The 21,299-nt window shown below is 44.3% G+C and overlaps 1 protein-coding gene across 2 annotated transcripts in view; it reads left to right on the top strand.

The window, feature by feature from the left end:
• Nucleotides 1-839: 839 nt before the first annotated feature.
• The window catches only part of LOC149371373 (condensin-2 complex subunit H2-like), a 71,395-nt gene continuing 50,935 nt past the window's right edge, over nucleotides 840-21,299 (top strand). For both annotated transcript variants that reach the window (XM_089565547.1, XM_089565538.1), the window contains exons 1-5: nucleotides 840-954; nucleotides 1,791-1,908; nucleotides 11,639-11,799; nucleotides 15,002-15,103; nucleotides 19,868-19,923. In XM_089565547.1, the coding sequence (XP_089421673.1) occupies nucleotides 11,650-11,799; nucleotides 15,002-15,103; nucleotides 19,868-19,923 (308 nt within the window). In that variant the 5' untranslated portion in view covers nucleotides 840-954; nucleotides 1,791-1,908; nucleotides 11,639-11,649. The remainder of the gene's footprint in view (nucleotides 955-1,790; nucleotides 1,909-11,638; nucleotides 11,800-15,001; nucleotides 15,104-19,867; nucleotides 19,924-21,299) is intronic.

The raw sequence follows: 21,299 nt of genomic DNA, 5'->3' as shown, positions 1-21,299 counted from the left end.
TTCACTTTTTCATGTGACCATTTACCAGACTTTTGCGCTACTTGTGCATAAAACATATATGAAATTTAGTTTATTCATTGTTTTTAGTTCCTCTATGAAAAACATAGAGTTGCTGTCGCGCCGGTCGCGATCGGGCCATTAGCGCTTCCTAAATGAATGAATGAGCTGTTTATTTAGAAAGGGAGCCTCAAGGCCATTTGTAGGGGTATTGGGATTTTAAGAAAAGGAAGCCACGCTATACTCTGATTTATAGAGACCACTTAGCATATTTGCCAATATCTTCCCAGATGCCGTCCGCTCCGGCTCTGGTCAATGCACGAAATCCCTCGCCATCGGTTGGAATAAGCCATGCTTAGCGACGAGGTTGTCGCGTCCCTTCGAACCTTGGAGGAAGGAAAACTGCTTCCATCCATGCTTCGAACACTTTGTTCTACACTTTGTGTGTACTACCAGGTACTGCCTCATCAAAAATTGCTACAGTTTAGTCGAATAGAATTAGGAGTGACATATATTTTCCTGGAACCCTCTGGTGCCGAGCAAGAGGATGACCAGTAGAAACAAAATTTACAACTTGCAAGAGGATGACCAGTAGAAACAAAATTTACAACTTAATCTTAGAGAACAGAAATATACCATATGTAAAATTTTGCGACGAAAAGGTCCTGTGGTTCTTCCTCGGTTTTACACTACGACGATTTTACCCGAAGGCTGAAGTTAAATAAACGTCACAAGGAGCTGCTGCCCCATTTATTTGTCAGCATTTTTGCAGCGTCCTCTTTCAGCACGCCAAGCATGAAGAAGTCATCGAAGCCCGCCTTTACTATGAGAGACACGGCACAGAAAAACGAAACAAAAAGATGCAAATAAACAACTATGAGCCGTTGATGCCGATGTCGGTCTCCTGGTTTCGCATGGATCGTAGCACAATGCCTACCTTTGCAGAGGTTGTTTCGGGTAAGCATTTGCTCCCGAGAACTGTTCCTCGGTCTGCTTTTGAATAATTGACGCACTTCATGCTCGTAAGCATGTCTCTTACCGTGTCAGGTCATTTGGCGCTAAGATGTTCGTGCACCGACGCGCGCAAGAAATCCGTTGGCGCGGAGCTCGTTCAAAATGGCCTCGACACGATGTCCAACGCACAGTTTGCATGTCCTGTTTGTAAACTTCTCCGCGCTGCCGAGGCAGCCCTGCGGCATCAGGCTTTCCTATCTTGTCATCTGTTTGAATTTTGGTTCGGACAGATAAGAAATGATGGAAGCTATATCGAAGGGAAGGAGAAAGTTATAATCAATGCCTGGTGCGGCGATGTGGGCGCTATCTGCTTTTGCCGTTGCGCTGTTTACGGACATTGCGCTGTGGTTTGATGCGCCCTGGTTGTCAGACACTGATGTACGCAGAACAATAAAACTGCGATGCTTGCGGCGAATGGAGCTCTCACAATCGCTGACCACTTACCTGCCTACCCTACTTCTCTGCCGAAGTGAACGGTTCGCCCAAACTTTGTGGGTCCGTCATTACTATCGCCGACATTTTGCTGATTCTTTTCGTCCTAAGTACCGAAATAAAGACACGCTTATTGAACGTTAATAAATGATCTGCCTTGGTCAGTGAACGCTTGTGCAAATATTAGGCAAACCCCGTGCCCATGCGTTGCGCATTGTGACTATGCGCTCCTCACCACTTGTCTAGCTGCAGTTGGGCGCCAAACACGCTCTTAAGGTAGCCGTGTAATAGTTTTCGTATCTTTTAACAGCAATAGAGTGATTTCTTCCTCTGCCTTTGCTTCATAGGTTTCTGGCTGCAGTGCTGTTAAAGTAGGGTGCTGTCGCGGGCAACCAAGTTAGCTTTGAACGGCAAGTTCACGGAATCCACGCGAAACGCAACCCTGTTCCCCACGGCAGCGATCAGGTACGACTTCGTTCTTGCTTTTTCTCTAAAAATTGGTCATACGGAACTTAGAACTCCATTCCTTTGTGTGCATTCCCTGTGTATATGTGTGGTGTCATGCGTCCATTCCGTGATTCGATGAAACTAATTGATGTCCTTGATTTTAAGACAGGTGTGCCTTTAACGGCTGCATCGTCGCATTTTTTTGCCCCCGGCAACCTGCACTTAAACAACAAAAGCAAAAACTGCCAGCAACGTGCATGCCCATTGCTGTGCTAGGAAGTGTGTGTAATTATAATTAGTCACACTTTTCAAGCCATTAAACCTGATGATGAAATCATCTAGTGCTGCAAAGAGTACATTACAACTCCTTGTTCAAACTTTTTAGAAGTTTCTTTTGGGGTGGGAAGCCGATTGTCGTGAAATAACTATCCTGCACAAGTTTTGTTGAGCTACCGGAATGACTGTTTCCAGCTTGCCGCAGTTGTGTTGCTCGCTTTACATATTCAGAACATGGAAGGGAGGCTTTGGCTACTCTTCTATTCAAGAATCGGCTTTGTTTTCGGCATTGCTAAAGAAAGTGGCATTTGTTCCTTTGTGCCGTTGCAACTTCATAAGTGACTATGCTCCCTTCTTTTAATGTGTATGAAACAGTGATGTTTTGGATAAATACAGCTCTATGTGCTCACATTGAAATTAAGAACACTTCTGGCAAATTATGGGTACTAATGAATGGTTCCTCGACACCCCGTAACACTTCACCTTATAAAGTGTGTCGTGTTAATGGCAACATTTCAGCTGCAAAAAGAATCGCAGCTTTAGACTAGAAAACCAAGAATGACAGCTGCATTAGTGCTGAAAGGTGTATCAAATACTGTGCTGTGGTTTTGGAAACAGGCAGCTCGCAGATGAAAATATGAAATCAGACTAAGTCACTCATGTAAATTTCCTAGTTTAAAATGTCATATAGTCTGGTCCAAGTCGGAATGGGTTGCATTTAGAATGATTCCATGTGAGCTAGTCTCCATCTAAGATGGGGCCCTGAGGAGCTTGTTCTGGGATTGGTCCCATTTGCAAAAATTGGTTTCTGACTTGTATTCTGTAATACATCGTGTGTGATTAACTGGCAGAGTGGTTAAGTACTGAAAATTTCATTGTGAATGGGAGCCACTGTTTCTCATAAGAAATGGGGTATGTTTATCAGCCAATGTACCCTTAATGCATTGCAAGCACCCTTTGTTGCTTTGAAGCAACAAAAGGTGCCCGTGATATAACGCATTTACCTGCAGTGATCTTTTTGCAAGCGTAATAGTTTTACACTCTTTGTGTACAAGAGTGAAGACAGTTGACACAAAGTTGATGGCCTGGCTTATTCCCAGTTAAAGTGGTTTCTGATGAGCTCGTGTCAGAACTGTCTCAGCTGAGAATATTGCATACATCACCAATTGGTACCATTTCAAACCATGGGCTGGAAAGTGTTATGTGCCCTTGACAGGTCTCAGTTGAAAATGTGTGTGGTGTAATTTAATTATAATTGGTTTCAGCTGGCAACCCAGTGAGTGCCTGGTTGTCCTTTGGTCCCAGATAGTGCAACTCGTCCCAAACTTGGTTTCCTCCGATATCTTGGTGCACAGTATACCTCGTTTATTAAAGGGCATACTGGTTTTTCATTGGGGAGTTATCACAAAAAATTCGGATGCTTTTTAGTGAATGCATAATTGTTCCTATTATACAGTGTTAGTTAGTGGATACAATTTCACTGAGAATAATATTCTGCTTTTCAGTTGCAAGGTATAATAGGTCACTGAAAAAGACAGCTTGTGATTCACACCTGCACAGTTATTGAACTGCTTGAAGTGTTGAAATACTTTTTTGTAGTTGGGAAGGCCAACTGGTTTTAATCAAAACTGTGTTACTACTAGTTTGCCTTTAACTGGAAATATTGTTCCCATTGCCTAGAAACACAAGTAGGTTCACAAGGTTTAGTGTCAGGTTCGTTTTCAGCTTGGATTAGTTGCTTTAAAATAACCCTGCAACTACAACCAGTGGCTGTTCAATTTGAATATATAGCAGGGGCTAGTTAGCTGAAAGCAGTAGATCTTAGTTGGTGCTAGTTAAGAGTGCTTGATTCTCAATTGGGGATTTTTGCCTGGGAAGGGTGGGTCCAATAGATTTCCAGTTGAAATCAGCACATCTTGGTACTTGCCCGAAAGTGCTCGATTCTCAATCAAGGTTTTATTTTGCCTGGGTAGAGTCTAAAGGTTCACGTTAGGTGCTAACTCAAATGAACGGCTTATACACAATTTATGTAAAAATTTTAATGCACTTAGAATTTTGCGGCACTGCTCACGAAATTGTTGAAATAATGGCCAAACTGGTGAGTGTGAAAGCAGGAAAGTAGCCCGCGGTGCTGTATTACAGTGCGACAGTGCAACGGAAAGCAGCTGTGGGATTGTGTTGAGCCGTGTCAGTTGGCTGACATGTGATTTGCCTAGTCGTGTTGGTTGAGCCAGCGATATTTAATCAGTGTAGTAGGGGCCAGGTGCTGGCCTCGCAGCCAGACGCAGTGCAGTTGTGCAGTGGTACTGATGAGAGGAGAGTCCCAGCATCTGAATAGAGTTTTTTACTGCCAGCAGTCCCTGTAGATAACCATGTTGCAGCTTTTATTAGTTGCTGTTACATACTACTCAGTGAATGGATGAGCGAAAAACCCGGAAAGGTTGTGCAGCGGAAGAATTCAACATATTACGAGAAGGATGGATAACTGGGCGAGTTTGTACTGATACATCGTGGGAGGGAACAGCGTGAACAAAACGACAGACGAAGCAAGAGGACACAAAGACGAGCAGCACTCACTGAGCAGCACTGAGCAGCACTGAAAGCTCACTGAGCAGCACTGAAAGCTCTTTTTACCTAGGGACATTTCGTTTTTTTGGGGGGGGAGGGGGAGGGGGAGAGAATTCGGGAGATAAAAATCAGGCACTATGTTTCGTGTTCAAATTTGGATACAAAGCACGGTATTAAAGAAAAGTTTCGTAATTGGTTTTTTCAGGTTATTCGAGCAACAATGATTTGCCTTTAGCACTCGTTTTCATTCTCTGTTGGCAATATTGAGAAACTCGATAGCAAAGATAGCTTTCGTACAAAGGTGCTGGTAAGGTATCCATACAGTGCCTGTGTTCTGGGGTGGTATTCTGCCGGTGTCGCCTTTTGCGACATGTCGCATATGGGCGGGGCCTAAAAAAGTGCTTACAGATGCTCGAAGAAACGGAAAAAGCCGCCGGCACTTTCGTCTGCGGTGCATTCATTCACTCCGAGAAGCGACAATTTACCACTGCTGATCCACTAGCAGCAGTAGTTTCGTATCTTTTATAGCAAGAATATTTGCCATCACATGACGTCTAATGTTCAAAAAAACATTTGCAAATTTAATATAAACTCGCTTTACTTCATTTAAGTCTATAAAACACCGCGAAAAAGCTCCAAATCTATTTTTCTTTCGTTCCGGAAGGTTGTGCTAGGTTTCGGCTGCGTTTCGGGCAGTTGCAGACGGTAGCAGTGTAGCTGGAGGTCCCATTAGGCTTGCGCGCTCCAGAATCGAGAGCGTATCTAAAAAACGAGGCTGAATTGCAGCTTAAACTTTATCGTCGAAGTAAGGTAAGTCACAGCGAAAAGTAACAACACCAGTAGTTGCCGGTAAACATGCCGACCGGAATCGCAAGGACCGCTGAATTGGCTGAAGCGGGCGGCTCTTGCTTGAAAGGACGTCGCCATGTTTTCACGCCAAGGGCGCAAAAGCCGCAACTGCCGATTGCGTTCGTACGCTAACGGTAGCCCGTCGCCCGCGCGAATCGCTTCAGCGCATTCCGTTGTTTGACTAAGCGTAGTAAATTGGGGCGACGTCACGATGACGTAGCAGGAAGGCGGGTCCGTGTCGTCACGCCGCCGTCACCGCGGCTCGAGCCAATCAGCGAAGAGCGAATGCGACATGTCGCAAAAGGCGACACCGGGAGAATACCACCCCTGGCCTCTTGCTTCAGGAATGTGCTTTCTTGACCAATTTTCAGATTACGGTAAAGGAACTATGAAGTAATCAGTTAATGCTTTAGAATGTGTATAAGCCACCGCGGTGGCTCAGTGGCTATGGTGCTCGGCTGCTGGCCCAAAAGACGCGGGTTCGATCCCGGCCGCGGCGGCTGAATTTCTTTGGAGGAGAAATTCGAGGCCCGTGTACTGTGCGATGTCAGTGCACGTTAAAGAACCCCAGGTGGTCGAAATTTCCGGAGCCCTCCACTACGGCGTCTCTCATAGCCTTAGTCGCTTTGGGACGTTAAACCCCATAAACCAAACCAAACCAAACCAAACCAGAATGTGTATAAGTCATCCATTAGTTTTGGTGTGGAGCCTTCAGCTTTTTGCTCTTGCAGGTTACATTTTCTTGGTGCATTTTCAGGTAGAAATTAGGTTTAATCCGATTTTTAAGAAATCAGCTTGGGGTGCTAGAATCTGGTGAAACTGGATTTTGCTCTAAGACAGGGCTCTTTATACTGAACAAGCAAAGCTGAAATTTTTCTGAGACATTTCTATGTAATTAACTTTACGTGGAGAGACAGCAATTTTTTAGAACAAGGAAAATGGTTAGGCTGACACTGTTTTTGTCGCCATCATGGATGATGCAAGCATGTCTTGTCCTTCCTGGTTAGTACCTTCCCTGCACTTGTCTAAATAAAATGCCAGTTGTGGGCGTTCTTTTTCACAGTGGGAATGCCGAGCAAGTGATTCATGGCTGCGCTTGAGCGCTCGTTCACAAACGTGGCAAACAATTCGTCAATGTCTTGTGCCAATATACAGGTTTTCATGGCTCTCAGCAGCATCGTGTCTCACTCTGAACAGCTTTTAAACTGAACAGCTATGTTGAAAACTTGTTTCAATTTTTTGTGTGAACTTAATGAAGTGCTTTGACGTCGTCTTCCACAGGTTACGCACTCAGAAATTCAACTCATTAAAGAGTTTCAGTATCGCAGTATCGTGAGGATTAATCTGAGGCTGTAATTCATTATTTCAGCATAATACACTGGCAGCCAGCTTTTCTCTGGTTTCCTCAGGAGTCTTTTCTTTTGCTAGCTCACTCTGCTGCTACTTTGCTTTCTCGAGCTTGTCATGAAAGGAGTACAAACTTGCCTGCAATCTTCTTGTTTCTTTTCCGCAATTCATGTTCCAGTCGTGATTTAAAAGCATGCAATTTGTTTCCCGAGCGCTTCACCGATGTCAGCTGTGCCAGGCATTGTTTTATTCCTGCACGCTAGAAAGAAAAAAAAAAACTACGCTATGCTGCGTAATGCGAATATTCCACACCCTTTACATAGCGTCCCGCCAGTACAGTTCCCTCTTGTGTTGTGATGAGGCACCTCATTCTCTCCGACGGTGTTGCATTGTAGCGGCGAGCTCTCACCTTCCAACGCTGCACCTCTGTATTCCCTCTCACTCATGCGGCACTAGAGCTGGCAGTTCCTTCTGCTGTGCTGTGTCGCACTTGCTGCTTCCTTCCTCCGCTACTCCCCTGCCCTCCCTTTACTAACCGCTCCTCTCGCATTCCCCTCCTACCCCTTTTGCTGTGCAGACACCTATGCCGGCGTCACTGATCTGGGCGTTCCTTCCATTGGCTGCTATTGCAATGAAAACAAATCTTGCATGCGCAAGAAGGCATTGTAGGAACAGCAGTGGCAGAAATGCTTAGCCTAAACGTGGCAGTGACAAACAAAGTTGGTAGTAAAAATAATTGGTTATCAGAAAAGGAAAGGCATAGTGTAGCTGTCTCACTCGGCTGATGACTGAACCACACTGTGAGGGAGGAGATAGAGGAAAGGGCTGTGGGTTAATTTCAACCATTCTAGTCTTTTAATGTGTGCTGACATCACGTAGCACAATGAACTGTTTTGAATTTCGCCTTAATCAAAACATGTCCTCCATAGCAGGGGTTCAGTCTGGTATCCTCACACTTAGCAGCTGAACTATAACTGTTGTGTCATCAAGGTGGATAAACATAATCACTGATGATAAGCAGTGCGGCGTGAACTTCCGTAGTTTTTTGTTGATGTTACCATCAGTGCTGCCAAGTCCACATGGCTCTTATGTTAGTGTAAAACTGCTTTATTTGATGTGAACCTGGCATTGCTTTTCTGTGCTATCTCCTGGTTGTAAATTATAAGTAGGAAATAGGACGGAATACGAAGCAGGAAGGTACCGAGCAAAGTATTTTACAAGGTGCCTTTTTGGTGCTTTGCAAGTGGTGCATCAACGTCAGTAAAAAAATAGCCTGTCCATAAGGCACGCCATCCACTATTTTCACAGACTGCAACTGACATATTTTAAGAGTGTTAGCTGTTACAAGTTTTTCAAGGACACTAACCACGTGACCACACTATATCACGTAGCAACAGTGGGCGCGTAGCGCCTCAATTGATACCTATACTTTCGATCCTGTATATATGTGCCAGTATAGCGGCCGTCAAAGTGGGACCCCCCCCCTAGGGACCACCATTTGCATAACATTTAGGGGCCACCCGTCTGACACAGAACGTTTGAAATGGTGTCAAATGACTTTGCGTGTTTCTGAGGACAAAAACAAAATTACTAACTGAGACAAAGCCCAGAATATGCGTGGGATTCGCAACGACAACCTTTCCGCCCCCAAACTGTGTATTCAGGGGGTGTTGAGACGGATGCTGAACCGTTTGTTGCAGGGGGTTCTCGGATGGTGTCAATCGATTTGTTGTGTTGTGATGCGCACGTTTATAAAATTTATTAGTTTATATGACGAGGAAATATAGCGGATATAGCGAAGATGGCTGTAAATCGCAATAATAGTGCAAAATCTACGAGGTATTTAGATGGCACCGCTTGTGTCTTAGAAGGGATGTTTCCAGAAAGGAAACACCCATGGATGTTTGGACTTGGTCTTCTCCACGTTTGCTGAGCACACCGATGTAAACACTTGAAGCTCCCGTTCCTAATGCTTTTAAGTCAAACACTGAAGCAGTGTTGGCGGAGAATTTTTTGCTCTGCTTTTTTTTTTCGGTGTCGTATGTAGTATCCATGGGGAATGAGAGGCTTGTTGCAGTACGCATGTGAAAGAGGCCAATTGTCATTGAAACTAAGATAATCATAAGGGAATCATGTTATTTCTTGATCGTGGTTTTAATTGAAATGGGAAATTGGTAGTGTAACCACTTTAGATAGAAAACAATCTTACAGAAGGTAGAAGAAAATGCATCCGTAGGCTGCCAGTCGGGTGTAAACTGGCGACCTTCACGTTTCGCGTACAGTGCTCTATCATCTTCCGCAGCAACAGCTGTCTAACCCACTTCTGTTTGTGGGTTGCATGTAGCATAACCTGAAGGTCTTCACAACCTCCACCAACCATAGCGGTAGATGTGGAATGTCCTGTAGTACGGTAAAACGTGTCATTAATTCATGCTTGCCTACCTTCCAAAAAAAGTGCCAAAAATAATTGCATCAGTAAACTTATTTCATAAAAACGGCAATTTTTGCCTACTTCAGAGATAAAGAAACTATCCAGCAACAGCGATTTTTCAGTTTTGTCAAAAGCTGTACTATGTGCACGCCAGTGGGAATGCTGTTGCAGAACTGCCTGGGCATATGTGACCTCTTGAATGGCAGAACTTGTGGTACCAGAGAAGCCTCTTCAGATGCGTCATTTCCACAGCACAAACATCAGAAATCGCATGACGAGCGTTCAGTTTCGTTGCCTGGAAGTTCTAGTACACTATACTAGAAGAGCTCAAGCACCACGCAGATGAAACTGAGGCAAACATGCGTTAGCAGCAGACTGACACAATGCATATTTTAAAAGAACAAAAACAAATGGACATGCCAATCAGCGTTCAAAAACGGTACACAACAGGGTATTGCATGGACTGGCATGAAGCTCAGAAAAATGAAATCAAAACTGTGCCATTGGCCTTTCTTTTTCCAGGGATGGGAGCCTTCCGCTCATACTTGTGCTTGCTATTAAAAGTGCAAAAGCAACAATGCTTCATGCAATTTTGTCTTGAAGAGGGATATTAGGACGATGGCTTGACATCCTTCCAGAGCCAGACCAAATTAACCAGTGAAAACCCAGAATCATTTGAATTAATGACTGCCTTAAGCCGTGGACATCCATGAGCATTCAGCGGGACCACTCTGACAGTCGATTTGGAGCAGGGTGCTGAATCCGTGCCAGAGCAACCAAGTCTGCCACGGGGAGACCCAATCCTGATTGAGCAGTGAAACACAAACGGGCTCCAGCAAGGAGCCTGATGGAAGCTCTCATGTGCAACCTGTTCGGGAAGTTAGGCCTGGCATCTGTCCGAAGATCCATCTGCACATTTTCTCTGGACGGTGACCAGTGATGAGGACTAGTTCAGTCATATGATGTACTTAGCTTGTGTGGTGTGCCACATTTTGCCATTCCCAGTAGTTGTACAACAACCAGGGCTAAATACTGGGAATAAGTGTGTGCCATGCGTATGTGAGCATACCGCTGCATTGAATAGATTGGTGTTTGTTGATGTAGCCGGTGAATTTCAACTGTTTGCGAGGCAATGCAGGAAAATTTTTTACAATAAGTACCCCTCAAGGGACATGCATTTTGCCATCGTTGCTTGGTCTCTGGGCTCTTTCAAACGCTTTTCAAATTAATCAAGGCAAGAAGCATAACTGCTCGATCTGACAATGCATGACGGCAGTCAGAAGTGTACACAAATAACCAATGTTAAAGGGAATCCGAAATGATTGTGTTGGTTATGTTTTAAAGCAACAAATGTGTAGGGGTGGTCTTTGTGAGTATTTTGAGTCAAACTTTAAAGCTCTGTGTGAACCTTATATTTTACAAATAATTATTAAAAATTGCTGGTAGCAACTGATTGGAGTAACACCTCACCACGCGTTCTTAGCCATTCCTACCCCGCTGGTGTAAAGCGGGCAGTTGAGTGAACCTCCTCACTGGGCGTGCCCAAATGACGTGGGCGAGTTGGGCGGGGTAGGGTGCAATCCCAGCCTGTTTTCTTTTTTCTTTTTTTTTTGTGCATGCATCAGCATGTACAAGTTGTGGGGGGAGAGGAGGAGCATTTTAATAGCCTATATCTTTGTTGGTAGTAAAGCTAGCTTAAAGTATTCTTTTGCTGCACTGGGAGTGATGGTACACCGATCGCTCGTGCACTTTTCCAAACCTCAGTAAATATCATCTTGTGGTTACTTTAACTGGCGGTGCCTAAAGCCGCGTTAAAAATTGGCAGTTGCGACCTGGTGATTCCGGAAGAGGCAGCACTGTACCCTCAGTCCAGCTAAATCTGCCTCTGCTCGGCAGATCAAGAGAGCGCGCTCCAGTGGAGAATGAGTTGCTCAGAAACAACGAGTGGAATTCGCGAACCCGATCCAGATTGACCAGTGGAATTCGCCATTAGTGACGTTTTATTGCACCACAACTACCATGTAGAATGTGATTAAACGGGGAGGGCTGCAGCTTTTGCGAGAGCCCTCTTGTGACTGTATTGGCTTCTTTGGTATGTACAGGGTGCTGTAGTTCTGAAACCACTGCTTGCATAATTTTTAAGGTTAGCTGAAAATATGTTGCGCAGTGCGTGCTATAAATACACTGTGTGAAGCAGCTACATATGCAAAGCACTCACTGCATGCAGGTCTCACAAATGTATATTTTTTGTCTCTTTCACGACTTCAAACAATGCAGAGTACCCAGAGATGGACGGGCTGGGCGGCTCATCTCAGCGGTACCGCGCACAGGACCGAGAGATAGAGCAGCGGTATGCAAACCTCCTCACGCCTATCCGAGACCTGACCAAGAATTTTGAGATTGATATCGCTGCCTACCTTGACCAATACCTCGGGGAGGTGAGTACGTAGTGCCGGTGTTTTGAAGTATTATTCAGCAGTGTTAAAGCAGTAAAATGGGATGACCTGACCTTAATTGGCTAATAGGTTCGAGCTACCAAGAGTAATGAAGTGAGTACAGTGTAAAACTATTAGTACATCACTTATGCTAATATTTTGCTGTGAGAAAAAGATATGCACAAATGACACCTGCATAACATGGTGGCATTCTTTTCAGCTAGGAGGTAGTATTTATTCAGCACAGGCGAGACTTCGCAGTTGGTGTGTTTTACATTGAAGGAGTATAGACACCAAATTTTGGTTCAGTGTTTTCTTCTTCCGAATGATGCGTTAGACATTAGTACACATAGATCACACCGTGGTATTCGCCTATGACCACTAACTAATTTATGATCAAATTTCTTGTAGATGCCGTTTCGGTTCCGGTTTCATCAACCAAACTATGGCTGTGACGTTTAGTTCGTGTGTAGGTCACATGAGCCATGAAATAAACAGCTATTTAATTGCTGATAGGTCGTTCTTTGTCATTCAGAGTCTTGAAGCAGGCTGGCTTGAATGTTGTAGTCAATTTAACTACATATCAGCGGTTATTTTTGTTTCTTTAATGCCTCATATGACCTAACTACCAACTACACGTTTAAGCCATCGTTCGGTTGATAAAACTGAAACTGAAACAGCATGAGAGAAGAAATTCTGTTATAAATTATTCAGTGGTCACAGACGAACACTACGTGATGAACCATGTATTATAATGTCTAACACATTACTTGAAAGAAGAAAATGTGCTACTAAATTTAGGTGTTTATGGTTCTTTAATAGTAGTGGTAGGCTAACATGGGATTCAGTTTGTTTTGCTATTATTTCTGCTTCTGGTTAAGAAATAGAACTAAATTTTACGTGCCTCTTACGTGTCTGTACATGCAGCCTACCAAATATCAGTATAAAACATTGAAGCGTACTGATGTTATGGTAAAATAATTTTTTTTTTGCAATCATTGTGGAAATTTTGAACTATTTAAGCTACAGCTATGAGACCTGTAACTGTTATTTACTAGAATGTAGCCATTCTTCTGAACTAAAATTATGATAGCTGAGTGATGTCATGCCTAATTATGATAGCTGTGTGATGTCATGCCTGCCAGTTCGTAGGCAGCCCAGTGGATTCCCATGTCCCCCCTAAAAGAATTTTTAGATTCTGTGATTTGTAGCTGACATGTTTTTATTGTACTTTTTCTTGTGCTTCATAGTATCTATGTCATATTTAATTTGTTACCATTGTTTTGTGCATTTTTATCTCCTCCTGGCATATCTCATGGGAGGCTGCAGTATGTAAAAATAAATATATTTAAATTATTATTTGCACAGTTTTATAAGGGCTGGCATAGTTTTAAGGTTTTCTATAAACTGGCCTTGTGAAGACATAAAATGGCCTACAGCTGTAGCAAAAAGGACAGTTACCTGTTAAAAATGCCCAGAAGGGCTGTCATTTTGGGGCAGAGTCCTGTCCACTGTTCCATTCATCAAATACAGCAGTTTTAAAACATGAAAAAGCTGCCACGGGCTGCCGCAGTGGCTCAGTGGTTATGGCGCTCGGCTGCTGACCTGAAAGACACAGGTTCTATCTCGGCTGCGGCAGTCGCATTTCGATGGAAGTGAAATTCTAGAGGCCCATGTACATTGCGATGTCAGTGTTAACCCTTTAACCGCCAATTTATTTTCCGAAAAACGTACCACAATCGCCCATTTTTTTTAAGTGACCATAATTTTCTCCATGTAATTCTATTTCTGAAAATATATTACTTCGATGGTTTCTGGTTAAAATTAACACAAAAATTTTAAAAATAAAAACAGTTTATGAGGGTGGCTTTCCCACAGTGCATTCCGTAGTAATAGGTAGAACGCGTTGAAATACCGCGTATTTGTTTCATATTATACGCTGTGACACAAAAGAAAGTGCACAGACATTGATTCGTCCTAAAAGGCAGGCCTGGTTCAGCCTTGAGATCACGGGCCACAACTTTCAAAGCCTGGGGTGCGGGTGGGTCACTTCATTCAAGGTTTTCATATCGGCGAAATGCAGGCAGCGCATCAACGCTTTGAAGCGGTTGCTGCTCATGGCCTTCCTGAACACTGGTGTCTGCAAAACTTCTATTGTAGTACATTTCCACTCGAGGTTTAACAACAATACCCTGCAATATTATCAGAGCAAGGAAGACCGTGATCTCATCGCGGTCTGCCAGTTTCCATGCAGAACGCCAGGCAGCAAAGTACTCTACCGCATAGCAGTTCGTCTCTGTGACGATTACGTGAATAATGTTCCAGTCAAAAAATACCTAAAACCAGCCGAGAATGTTGTGCTCATCAGTGGGCTGGCGCAAGATCCCAGACACTGAAGAAAAATGAAACCGTAGAGGCGAGAGTGGCGGATTTTTCGTGCTCACACGCTGCCACACACGTGCAGCGACTCACCCTCGTCGTCGTCGCCGCTTTTGTCGTCATCTACTCCAGCACGTACAAAGTCCGAGTCACTTTCAGAAACAAATTCCATATTCTCAGAAATGCTGCTGTCACAACTGCTTGAAGAAGCAGCCTTTCTTCTCGGGACACTGCCACCACCGGCATTCCTCATGGATGACGCCATTGTGAAATGGCTCTTTTGAGCCTTCAATTACGCGCCAAAGGTGCAAAATGCGTTTTTTATGGTCGACTACCGCCCTCTAGTGTTCAAAATCACAACCAATGCAACTGGCGACCGTAACTCGTCTTTTGATGTGGCAGCACCGCAGTATCGGGCCGGACGAGTGTGGCTCGTCATTGGCGATATTGGTACAATCTCCCATGACGAGTACAGTTCGGGGTTGGCGGTTAAAGGGTTAAGGATGTTAAGGAACCTCAGGTGGTCAAAATTTCAGGAGCCCTTCACTACGGCGTTCCTCAAGGCCTGAGTCCCTTTGGGACGTTGGACTCCCAGAAACAAACAAAAACATATAAACTGCACATAAGGTGCTTCTGCTTCCATTAATTGTCTAGCATTGCAACTTGGTCAGGAAATTTTCAATGAGACTGTCAGGGAAAACAAAGGGAAGTAAATCAGGGGTTATGAAAATTTCCACCTTGATAGACACCTAGCTGTACCATACCATACTTCTTTATTGGGAGTATGTATGTCATGTGCGTCTCTTTTTCTTTCCTCTCTTTCCAGCTCTCACAGACGCCGATCACCTACCAGGAAGGAGAGTCAAGTATAAATTTCACCCAAGCAGCTTTTCTCATCCAAGGAAGTGCCTTCGTCTATGGCAAAAAGGTAACTGGAGGCGACCCTTTTGTGGCTGGTGCATTGGATTAGCACGGTTCTGTACAGAATGTGTGCTACACCTTAAGTAGGTGCAGTATAATAAATCAAGTGGCTTTTCCTGCTGTAGGCAGCCATTCATTTTTGTACTGTTGTTTGAAATGCATAAATGCAGTGCTAGAGCTGTGGAAAGTTGGACATATTTGTGCTTTAGCCAGGCTCCGGTGTCAGATTGATTGGACCAGCCTTCTTAAAAATGGTTCTGTAAATATTAGGAATAGCCGGCTGCTCTTTGAAGGGCTCCTGAAACACTGCGAACGCACTGCACGAACATGCCTGATCATGAGTCACATGGCGAGGATTCGGCTAAATAATAACTGGTGCATGCTTGGTACACAATCTGCAGTCTTGTTTTCAAGGTTGCTAGCCACTTGCAACCATGCAACCATGCAACCTTGTAATTAAAAGGCATCGGGTTATCGTTAGGGGTGTGCGAATATCAAATTTGTCGAATACGAATCGAATACGAATACTTGATTCCGAATATCGAATCGAATATCGAATAATCAAGGACAGACGCATTTAACCACTACAAAATATTTATTTGAGCACCCAAGAACATCACAGTTCAACTATCGATTATTAAATGAACACAAAAGGTGTGTGTGGCTGCACAAAATGTATCAAAGTCTCGAACATTATTCTCAGAAGAGTGGAAATATGAGAGAGGATGGCTAGTACACAGCACTGATTGAGGCTAGCTTGCCATCAGCACAAAAACGCGTTGCTCGGATGAACATAAAATTGGTTGTCGTGGACGAAAACCAGCTGCTCCACATGGTCAGGCAGAAGTAGTTTCCTTCTAGTTGGAACGACTCCTCCAGCCACAGAAAATGCCTTCCCACTTGGCACTGAACTGGCATGTATTGCGAGGTACTTCGTGCACAGCTCTGACTATACCAGATTCGCAGGTATAGCCACAAAGAAGCTCACCGGCGCAGTCAGCTAAGGCATGGCCCTTGGAGGAAGGAAAAATTCGAAGGAAATATTTTCCTTCATCCATGCGCATTGCTCTGGGCGCCGCCATGTTGTTATGTCTGTCGATAGGGCTTGCGGACCGAAATGAACACCGGTGCTCACAATGAATATTAGGCTAGATACGAATATTCGCGTCGGGTCGAATATTCGAAAGAACACGAATACTTGGATTTCGAATCGAATACGAATACTAAAAATGTAATATTCGAAATATATTCGAAAATTTCGAATATTCGCACACCCCTAGTTATCGTGTTTTGCAGAAGATGAGTGGCTGCTGTATACCAGAGCCTGCACAGACAAGAGTGGCTGAGGAAGTGACCCAAATCACAGACAAATGGGTTCTCTTGCTGAAAGAATGCATTGGGCATGTGAACTGTACTCCGTTTCATACATAGTAGTCAATGCTGCGGAGGCTGCACATAAAATGCATCCGCGAAACCATTACTCCACCGCGTATCATTCGTTCTCGAAACCTCGGTGAGTGTTTGGACAAAGAGTGTTATAAAACAAAGTGCTAGCATTGGGAACTGTGGTCAAAACTGTAAGACAATCAGCATTCGTGCCCTCTGGCTATAATTTTCACTAAGTGCGAACTACTTTGTAGGCGTGGATTGAGTCTGAGCAATCCGTCCTGCTAGCCACGTATCATAACACCATGTGTCATTCTTACTGCTCGAAGTCTCACTGAGTCACACAACGAAAATGTGGCAAGATGTAAAACTAAGTGCAGGTGGTTGCCAGTTACAGTAATTGATTTTAACTACTTTCTTTTCCGGTGTGGACTTGGCTTGTGCGCTAGCTTTGACAGCGTTGACTGCTGTATATGAAACGAAGTATAGTCATGTCCCATGTTGGCAAAAGTAAGAGGGCCCACTCTCCAAATTCCGACCCGTGCTACTCTGCGGAAGGGGGGGGGGGGATCTCTTTACTTTTTCCCATGATAGTAGTAACGCAAGCAGCAGCAGCAGCATTGAGAACATGCCACAGGAAAAGTGTCTCTTTGGCGTTCTAAATGCTCCACATTTGTGAGGCCTCTGCAAGCACCACCTGTGATGAAAACTACAGGGTTTTTAACTCTCGCTACCGTGGAAAAATGGACGATTTGGAGTGTACTGAAAGAAAAATTTTTTTCACAAGAACTAACACGCCCAGCACACATTGCAATGCATGAAATTGTAGCTTATTAGTTACACTTCTGAATGAAACAAACAGAAGAGTCGCGTGTGCAAAAGTAAATGAACATTTATTTGTGAAATTTGCTAAAAACACAAAAAAAGTATATAGCAAAAACAAAAATTACTGGCTGCACTAAACCAGAACTTGATTAGAGGAAAACTGGAATATACAAACTGTTGTGCATGTTTATAGCTGTCATTATTCACAGTTTCACCTATGAGAGAAAATTACTGCACTTTCCATGGCCTGTCAAGTCAGGGGTCATGACTATGGTGCCACTGTGAAGAGCAATCAGGGGTGAAGATGTGAAGCAGAGGTAGACTGACAGGTGCTTCACATAAGGTCTTATCTTTGTTCCTCCCTTGTTCTCTGATAGCCGAGCTTGCAGTTTCTTCGTTTTTCATTTTTTCGGTTGGTGTTGAATGGATTCTATGGGAGGATTGGGGGCGGGGACTTCTTTTCCCTCATCATACCCGAAGATTTCTTGAATGAGCTGCTCCCTGAAAGCCAACTGATAAAATTTGGCATTTTAGGCAAGCTCTAAGGCTCGATGAAATAAGTTTTATCGATGTGTTTCAAAAGCCAGGACACTTTCCAAGTCTTGCCAATAGATGCTGCCGCCACTGAATCATCCGGGTCTGTTACGTGCAAAAAACAAACAAACAAAACAAGCGAGAAACCAATTTTGAGAAATGATTTTTGGTGGCAGAGGGCCAGAATAGATTATTCTGGTATTTCAGTAGAGATATAGTCGTGGCAGGTCAACAATTCCAACGTCAATGGTGATTCCAATGAACATCAGCATCTCCAACAGATTCACGTCTTCCCATGAGCTGTCACACTGAGCGTATGTTTGCTTGCTCAAAATCTTCATCCAAGCATACTTATTAGTGTTTCCGCACATGGTCTTCATCATTTCCGCCGTGAAGAGCATCAAAAAAAAGTCGAGAGGTCGAGCGAATCTCCGAGCGCCGCTCCGCAGCGATGTGCCGATATGGACACCTAGCTGTCGTCTTGGTTGAAAAACGCGACGCGACCTTGAGCATTTGACAAACTGTCTTCGCCATACGTTGTGAAGACCCTGAAGCACAAAAATAAACCACTGTCATCAATTACAAACTGTATGCACCGCAGAAAACACACAGCGAACGAAAACAGAACTTGCATGCAAGTACACGCCGACGTTCCAGGCGCCCGAGGCAAAGTCTCGCTGTCGAAACCGAAATCTGACGTTCGTACATTGTTGCCCGGCTAATAACCACTGCTTTCGTCACAAAAAACGAAGCCGAAACTGGCCGACATGTTGAGTGTCAGCTTTCGCTTTCGAGGAGCGCGCGGCGATGCGGACGCCATTTTCTCTGGCTGACGCTGCTGCGGCCGTTCAAAGTTTTATTTTTCACGCTGCCCCCTCATGTCAGAAGGGTTGAAATGTCAAAACACTGAAACTAAGGCTGCAATCGAAAGAGCAGTTGTTTAGCTCGCTGACTAGATGGCGGTGCATGTTCATGACGCTCCAAAGTGAGCTTTTTTTGCGCGGGCGATTTGAGTCAATCATATGCGAACGATGGCCTATGGCGCAGTAGCGAAAGAGTTAAGAACCAGTCGGTCCAGTTTTTTTTGTTGTTAAAATATATTGTTTAGCACCTTGTGGCTCTGTGGGAAATTGATCGGCAGCAAAGGATTCTTTTACTGCTGAGAAATTTTTTCCCATCGCTTTGTTCAAACTTGCGGCATTGATCATGACATCCAGAAAATTACTGCACTAAAAGCTTGTTAATTGAAACTTCAAGGGACTGGAAAAAATGTTCTAATTATCTGAAAGTTGGAGTTATCTAATGGCCTTGAAAAAAACCATGTGGACACAAGTGAAAGAAACTGCGCTGAAGGTGCGTGGAAAAAAATTGGGGGGGGGGGGGAGGAGGGGGGGGGGGGGGATTTTAATGACGTGCCAATCAATATCCGAAACTCTGCTCAGTTGGGTTAGGTTGACCGGCTGGTTTAGGTGGCTCTTTGAGCTGGCTCTTTGAGCTGGCTGTTTGAGCTGGCTATTTGAGCTGGTTAATTGAGTTGGCTGATCGAGTTTGCTGGTTGAGCTGGCTGATTGAGCTGGCTGATCGAGCCAGCATCGCTGTGAGCTGGCGTCGAGTTCCGAAAAGTGAAACTGAAACTAAGCAGTCAGACTGTTCTTAGAGACGGAGTTGTCCGTCCCTTGTCACACCTGCCTTTGCACGCACATCAGAGGAGCGAGAGTGGCTGTGCGGCATGGAATTCAGATTTTCAGAGCGGCTATTTTGATATATCTCTTTTGGCACCAGTCTTAACCGGAAGCGGCCTCCCTTCAGGAGCCCATTCGAAATAACCGATGCGAGACCTATAGCGTCTGACGGCATAGACTCACATGGACATTGGCTGGACTGAGCCGGCAGTTCGAATTATCTGGATTGATTTTCAAATTAAGATTTGAACGGCCATGATAATGTAACTGCAGCATCAATAATTAGAACTCTCAATTTTTGCACCTTGGTTCATCTAAGTGCTGTGTGGTTTTTTTTTTTCCAGGTGGAATACCTTCATGCCCTTGTGCATAAAATGGCCGGGGAAATGGCTCACAACAGGTACGTTTCTCATTTGTGGATTTACTTTTATTTCATGGTTTGCATATGTGAGTTAGTGAGAGAGAGAGAGACCTCTTAATCTATGCTGCATAGTAATGTCTAATACCCCCTGCTGCACGGGCAGTTATATGTCGAACCGAATGTTGTTTGACTCAGCTGCTGAACTTGCACTGCTGCGAGGTTGTTCAACAGTATTCGGTTCAAATCCAGTTCGAGTCAACAGAGCCCTGCGGAAACATAGCATTCGAGCACAATTCGTGAGAACCAATGGCCATCGTCATCGCTTCGACCTGCCTACAGCCGCGCCGTGCGACTGTCTTTGTCTCTGTGACTTGATTTCAGTAACTGCTGCTCACTTGTTTCTATTTCTTATTTAGCAAATAGCTCACATATCTGCTAAATGAATGATAAATGATAGTACACCACTGAGCATTTACCGCGTGGGTCCAAAGTTTTGCCAGGAATGTGCCGATGAGGATGACTACACTCCAATACATACTCTTGTTTACATCGTTGTCTACAAGAAGCTAGTATCCGTTTCCATGACATAAAATGCTAGCTGTACTTTACTTATACTGAATAATCTTCTCTTTTGCACCAGTTGTACTCATGCTTGTTTATGCAGTCTGTAAGAAGCGCCGACATGATTTCCTGCCTGGAGAACACTTGATAGCCAGATCACTGACATTGCATAGGACTGGCTCTTCTTGCCAATTGTCTCTGCTTTCTTCAATGTTAACAATGCTTGATTTTAAATTTCTTTATCCAGAAGTATGTTCGGTGGCCATTTGCATTAATCGAAATGGCCTAATTTGTTATCCACAAACAGTGGTAACAACTGCTGCTGGAATGACATAAAATGCAAGCTGCGCTTTACTTGTACGATTAATCTTCTCTTTTGCACTGGTTGTACTCTTGGTTGGAAGTGGTAAGGGAATGTGTCTGCGCAGGGCCGGTATTGGCCGCTGATTCGAATCATGAGAGGGAAATAACTAGAAGAATAAGATTGGGGTGGAGCGCATATGGCAGGTTCTTTCAGATCACGAAGGACATTCTACCAATATCCCTCAAGAGAAAAGTATACAACAGCTGAATCTTACCGGTACCCACCTATGGGGCAGAAATGTGGAGGCTAACAAAGAGGGTTCAGCTTAAGTTAGGGACAGCGCAGCGAGCTATGGAAAGAAAAGTGATAGGTGTGTGGGCGCTAGGCACGGCCCCACATTCATTGCAGTCGGCTTCAGACCCAATGAGCAGTGATGGCCAGCGAACAACCTGTCCACTTTGCTGTCGTGCCTTCAACGTTTTACTCGGTGCGTGCCCGGCAACTCCTCTGCTTTTTTCAAAGCGCCAGTCATAGTGGTGGTGCTACAGAG

The sequence above is a fragment of the Amblyomma mixtum genome, chromosome 1 (assembly GCF_055824585.1).
Source record: "Amblyomma mixtum isolate Tamu chromosome 1, ASM5582458v1, whole genome shotgun sequence".
In the NCBI taxonomy this organism is placed as follows: domain Eukaryota; kingdom Metazoa; phylum Arthropoda; class Arachnida; order Ixodida; family Ixodidae; genus Amblyomma; species Amblyomma mixtum.
The sequence above is the reverse complement of the archived record's forward strand: the minus strand, read 5'-3'. Positions and strand labels throughout refer to the sequence as shown.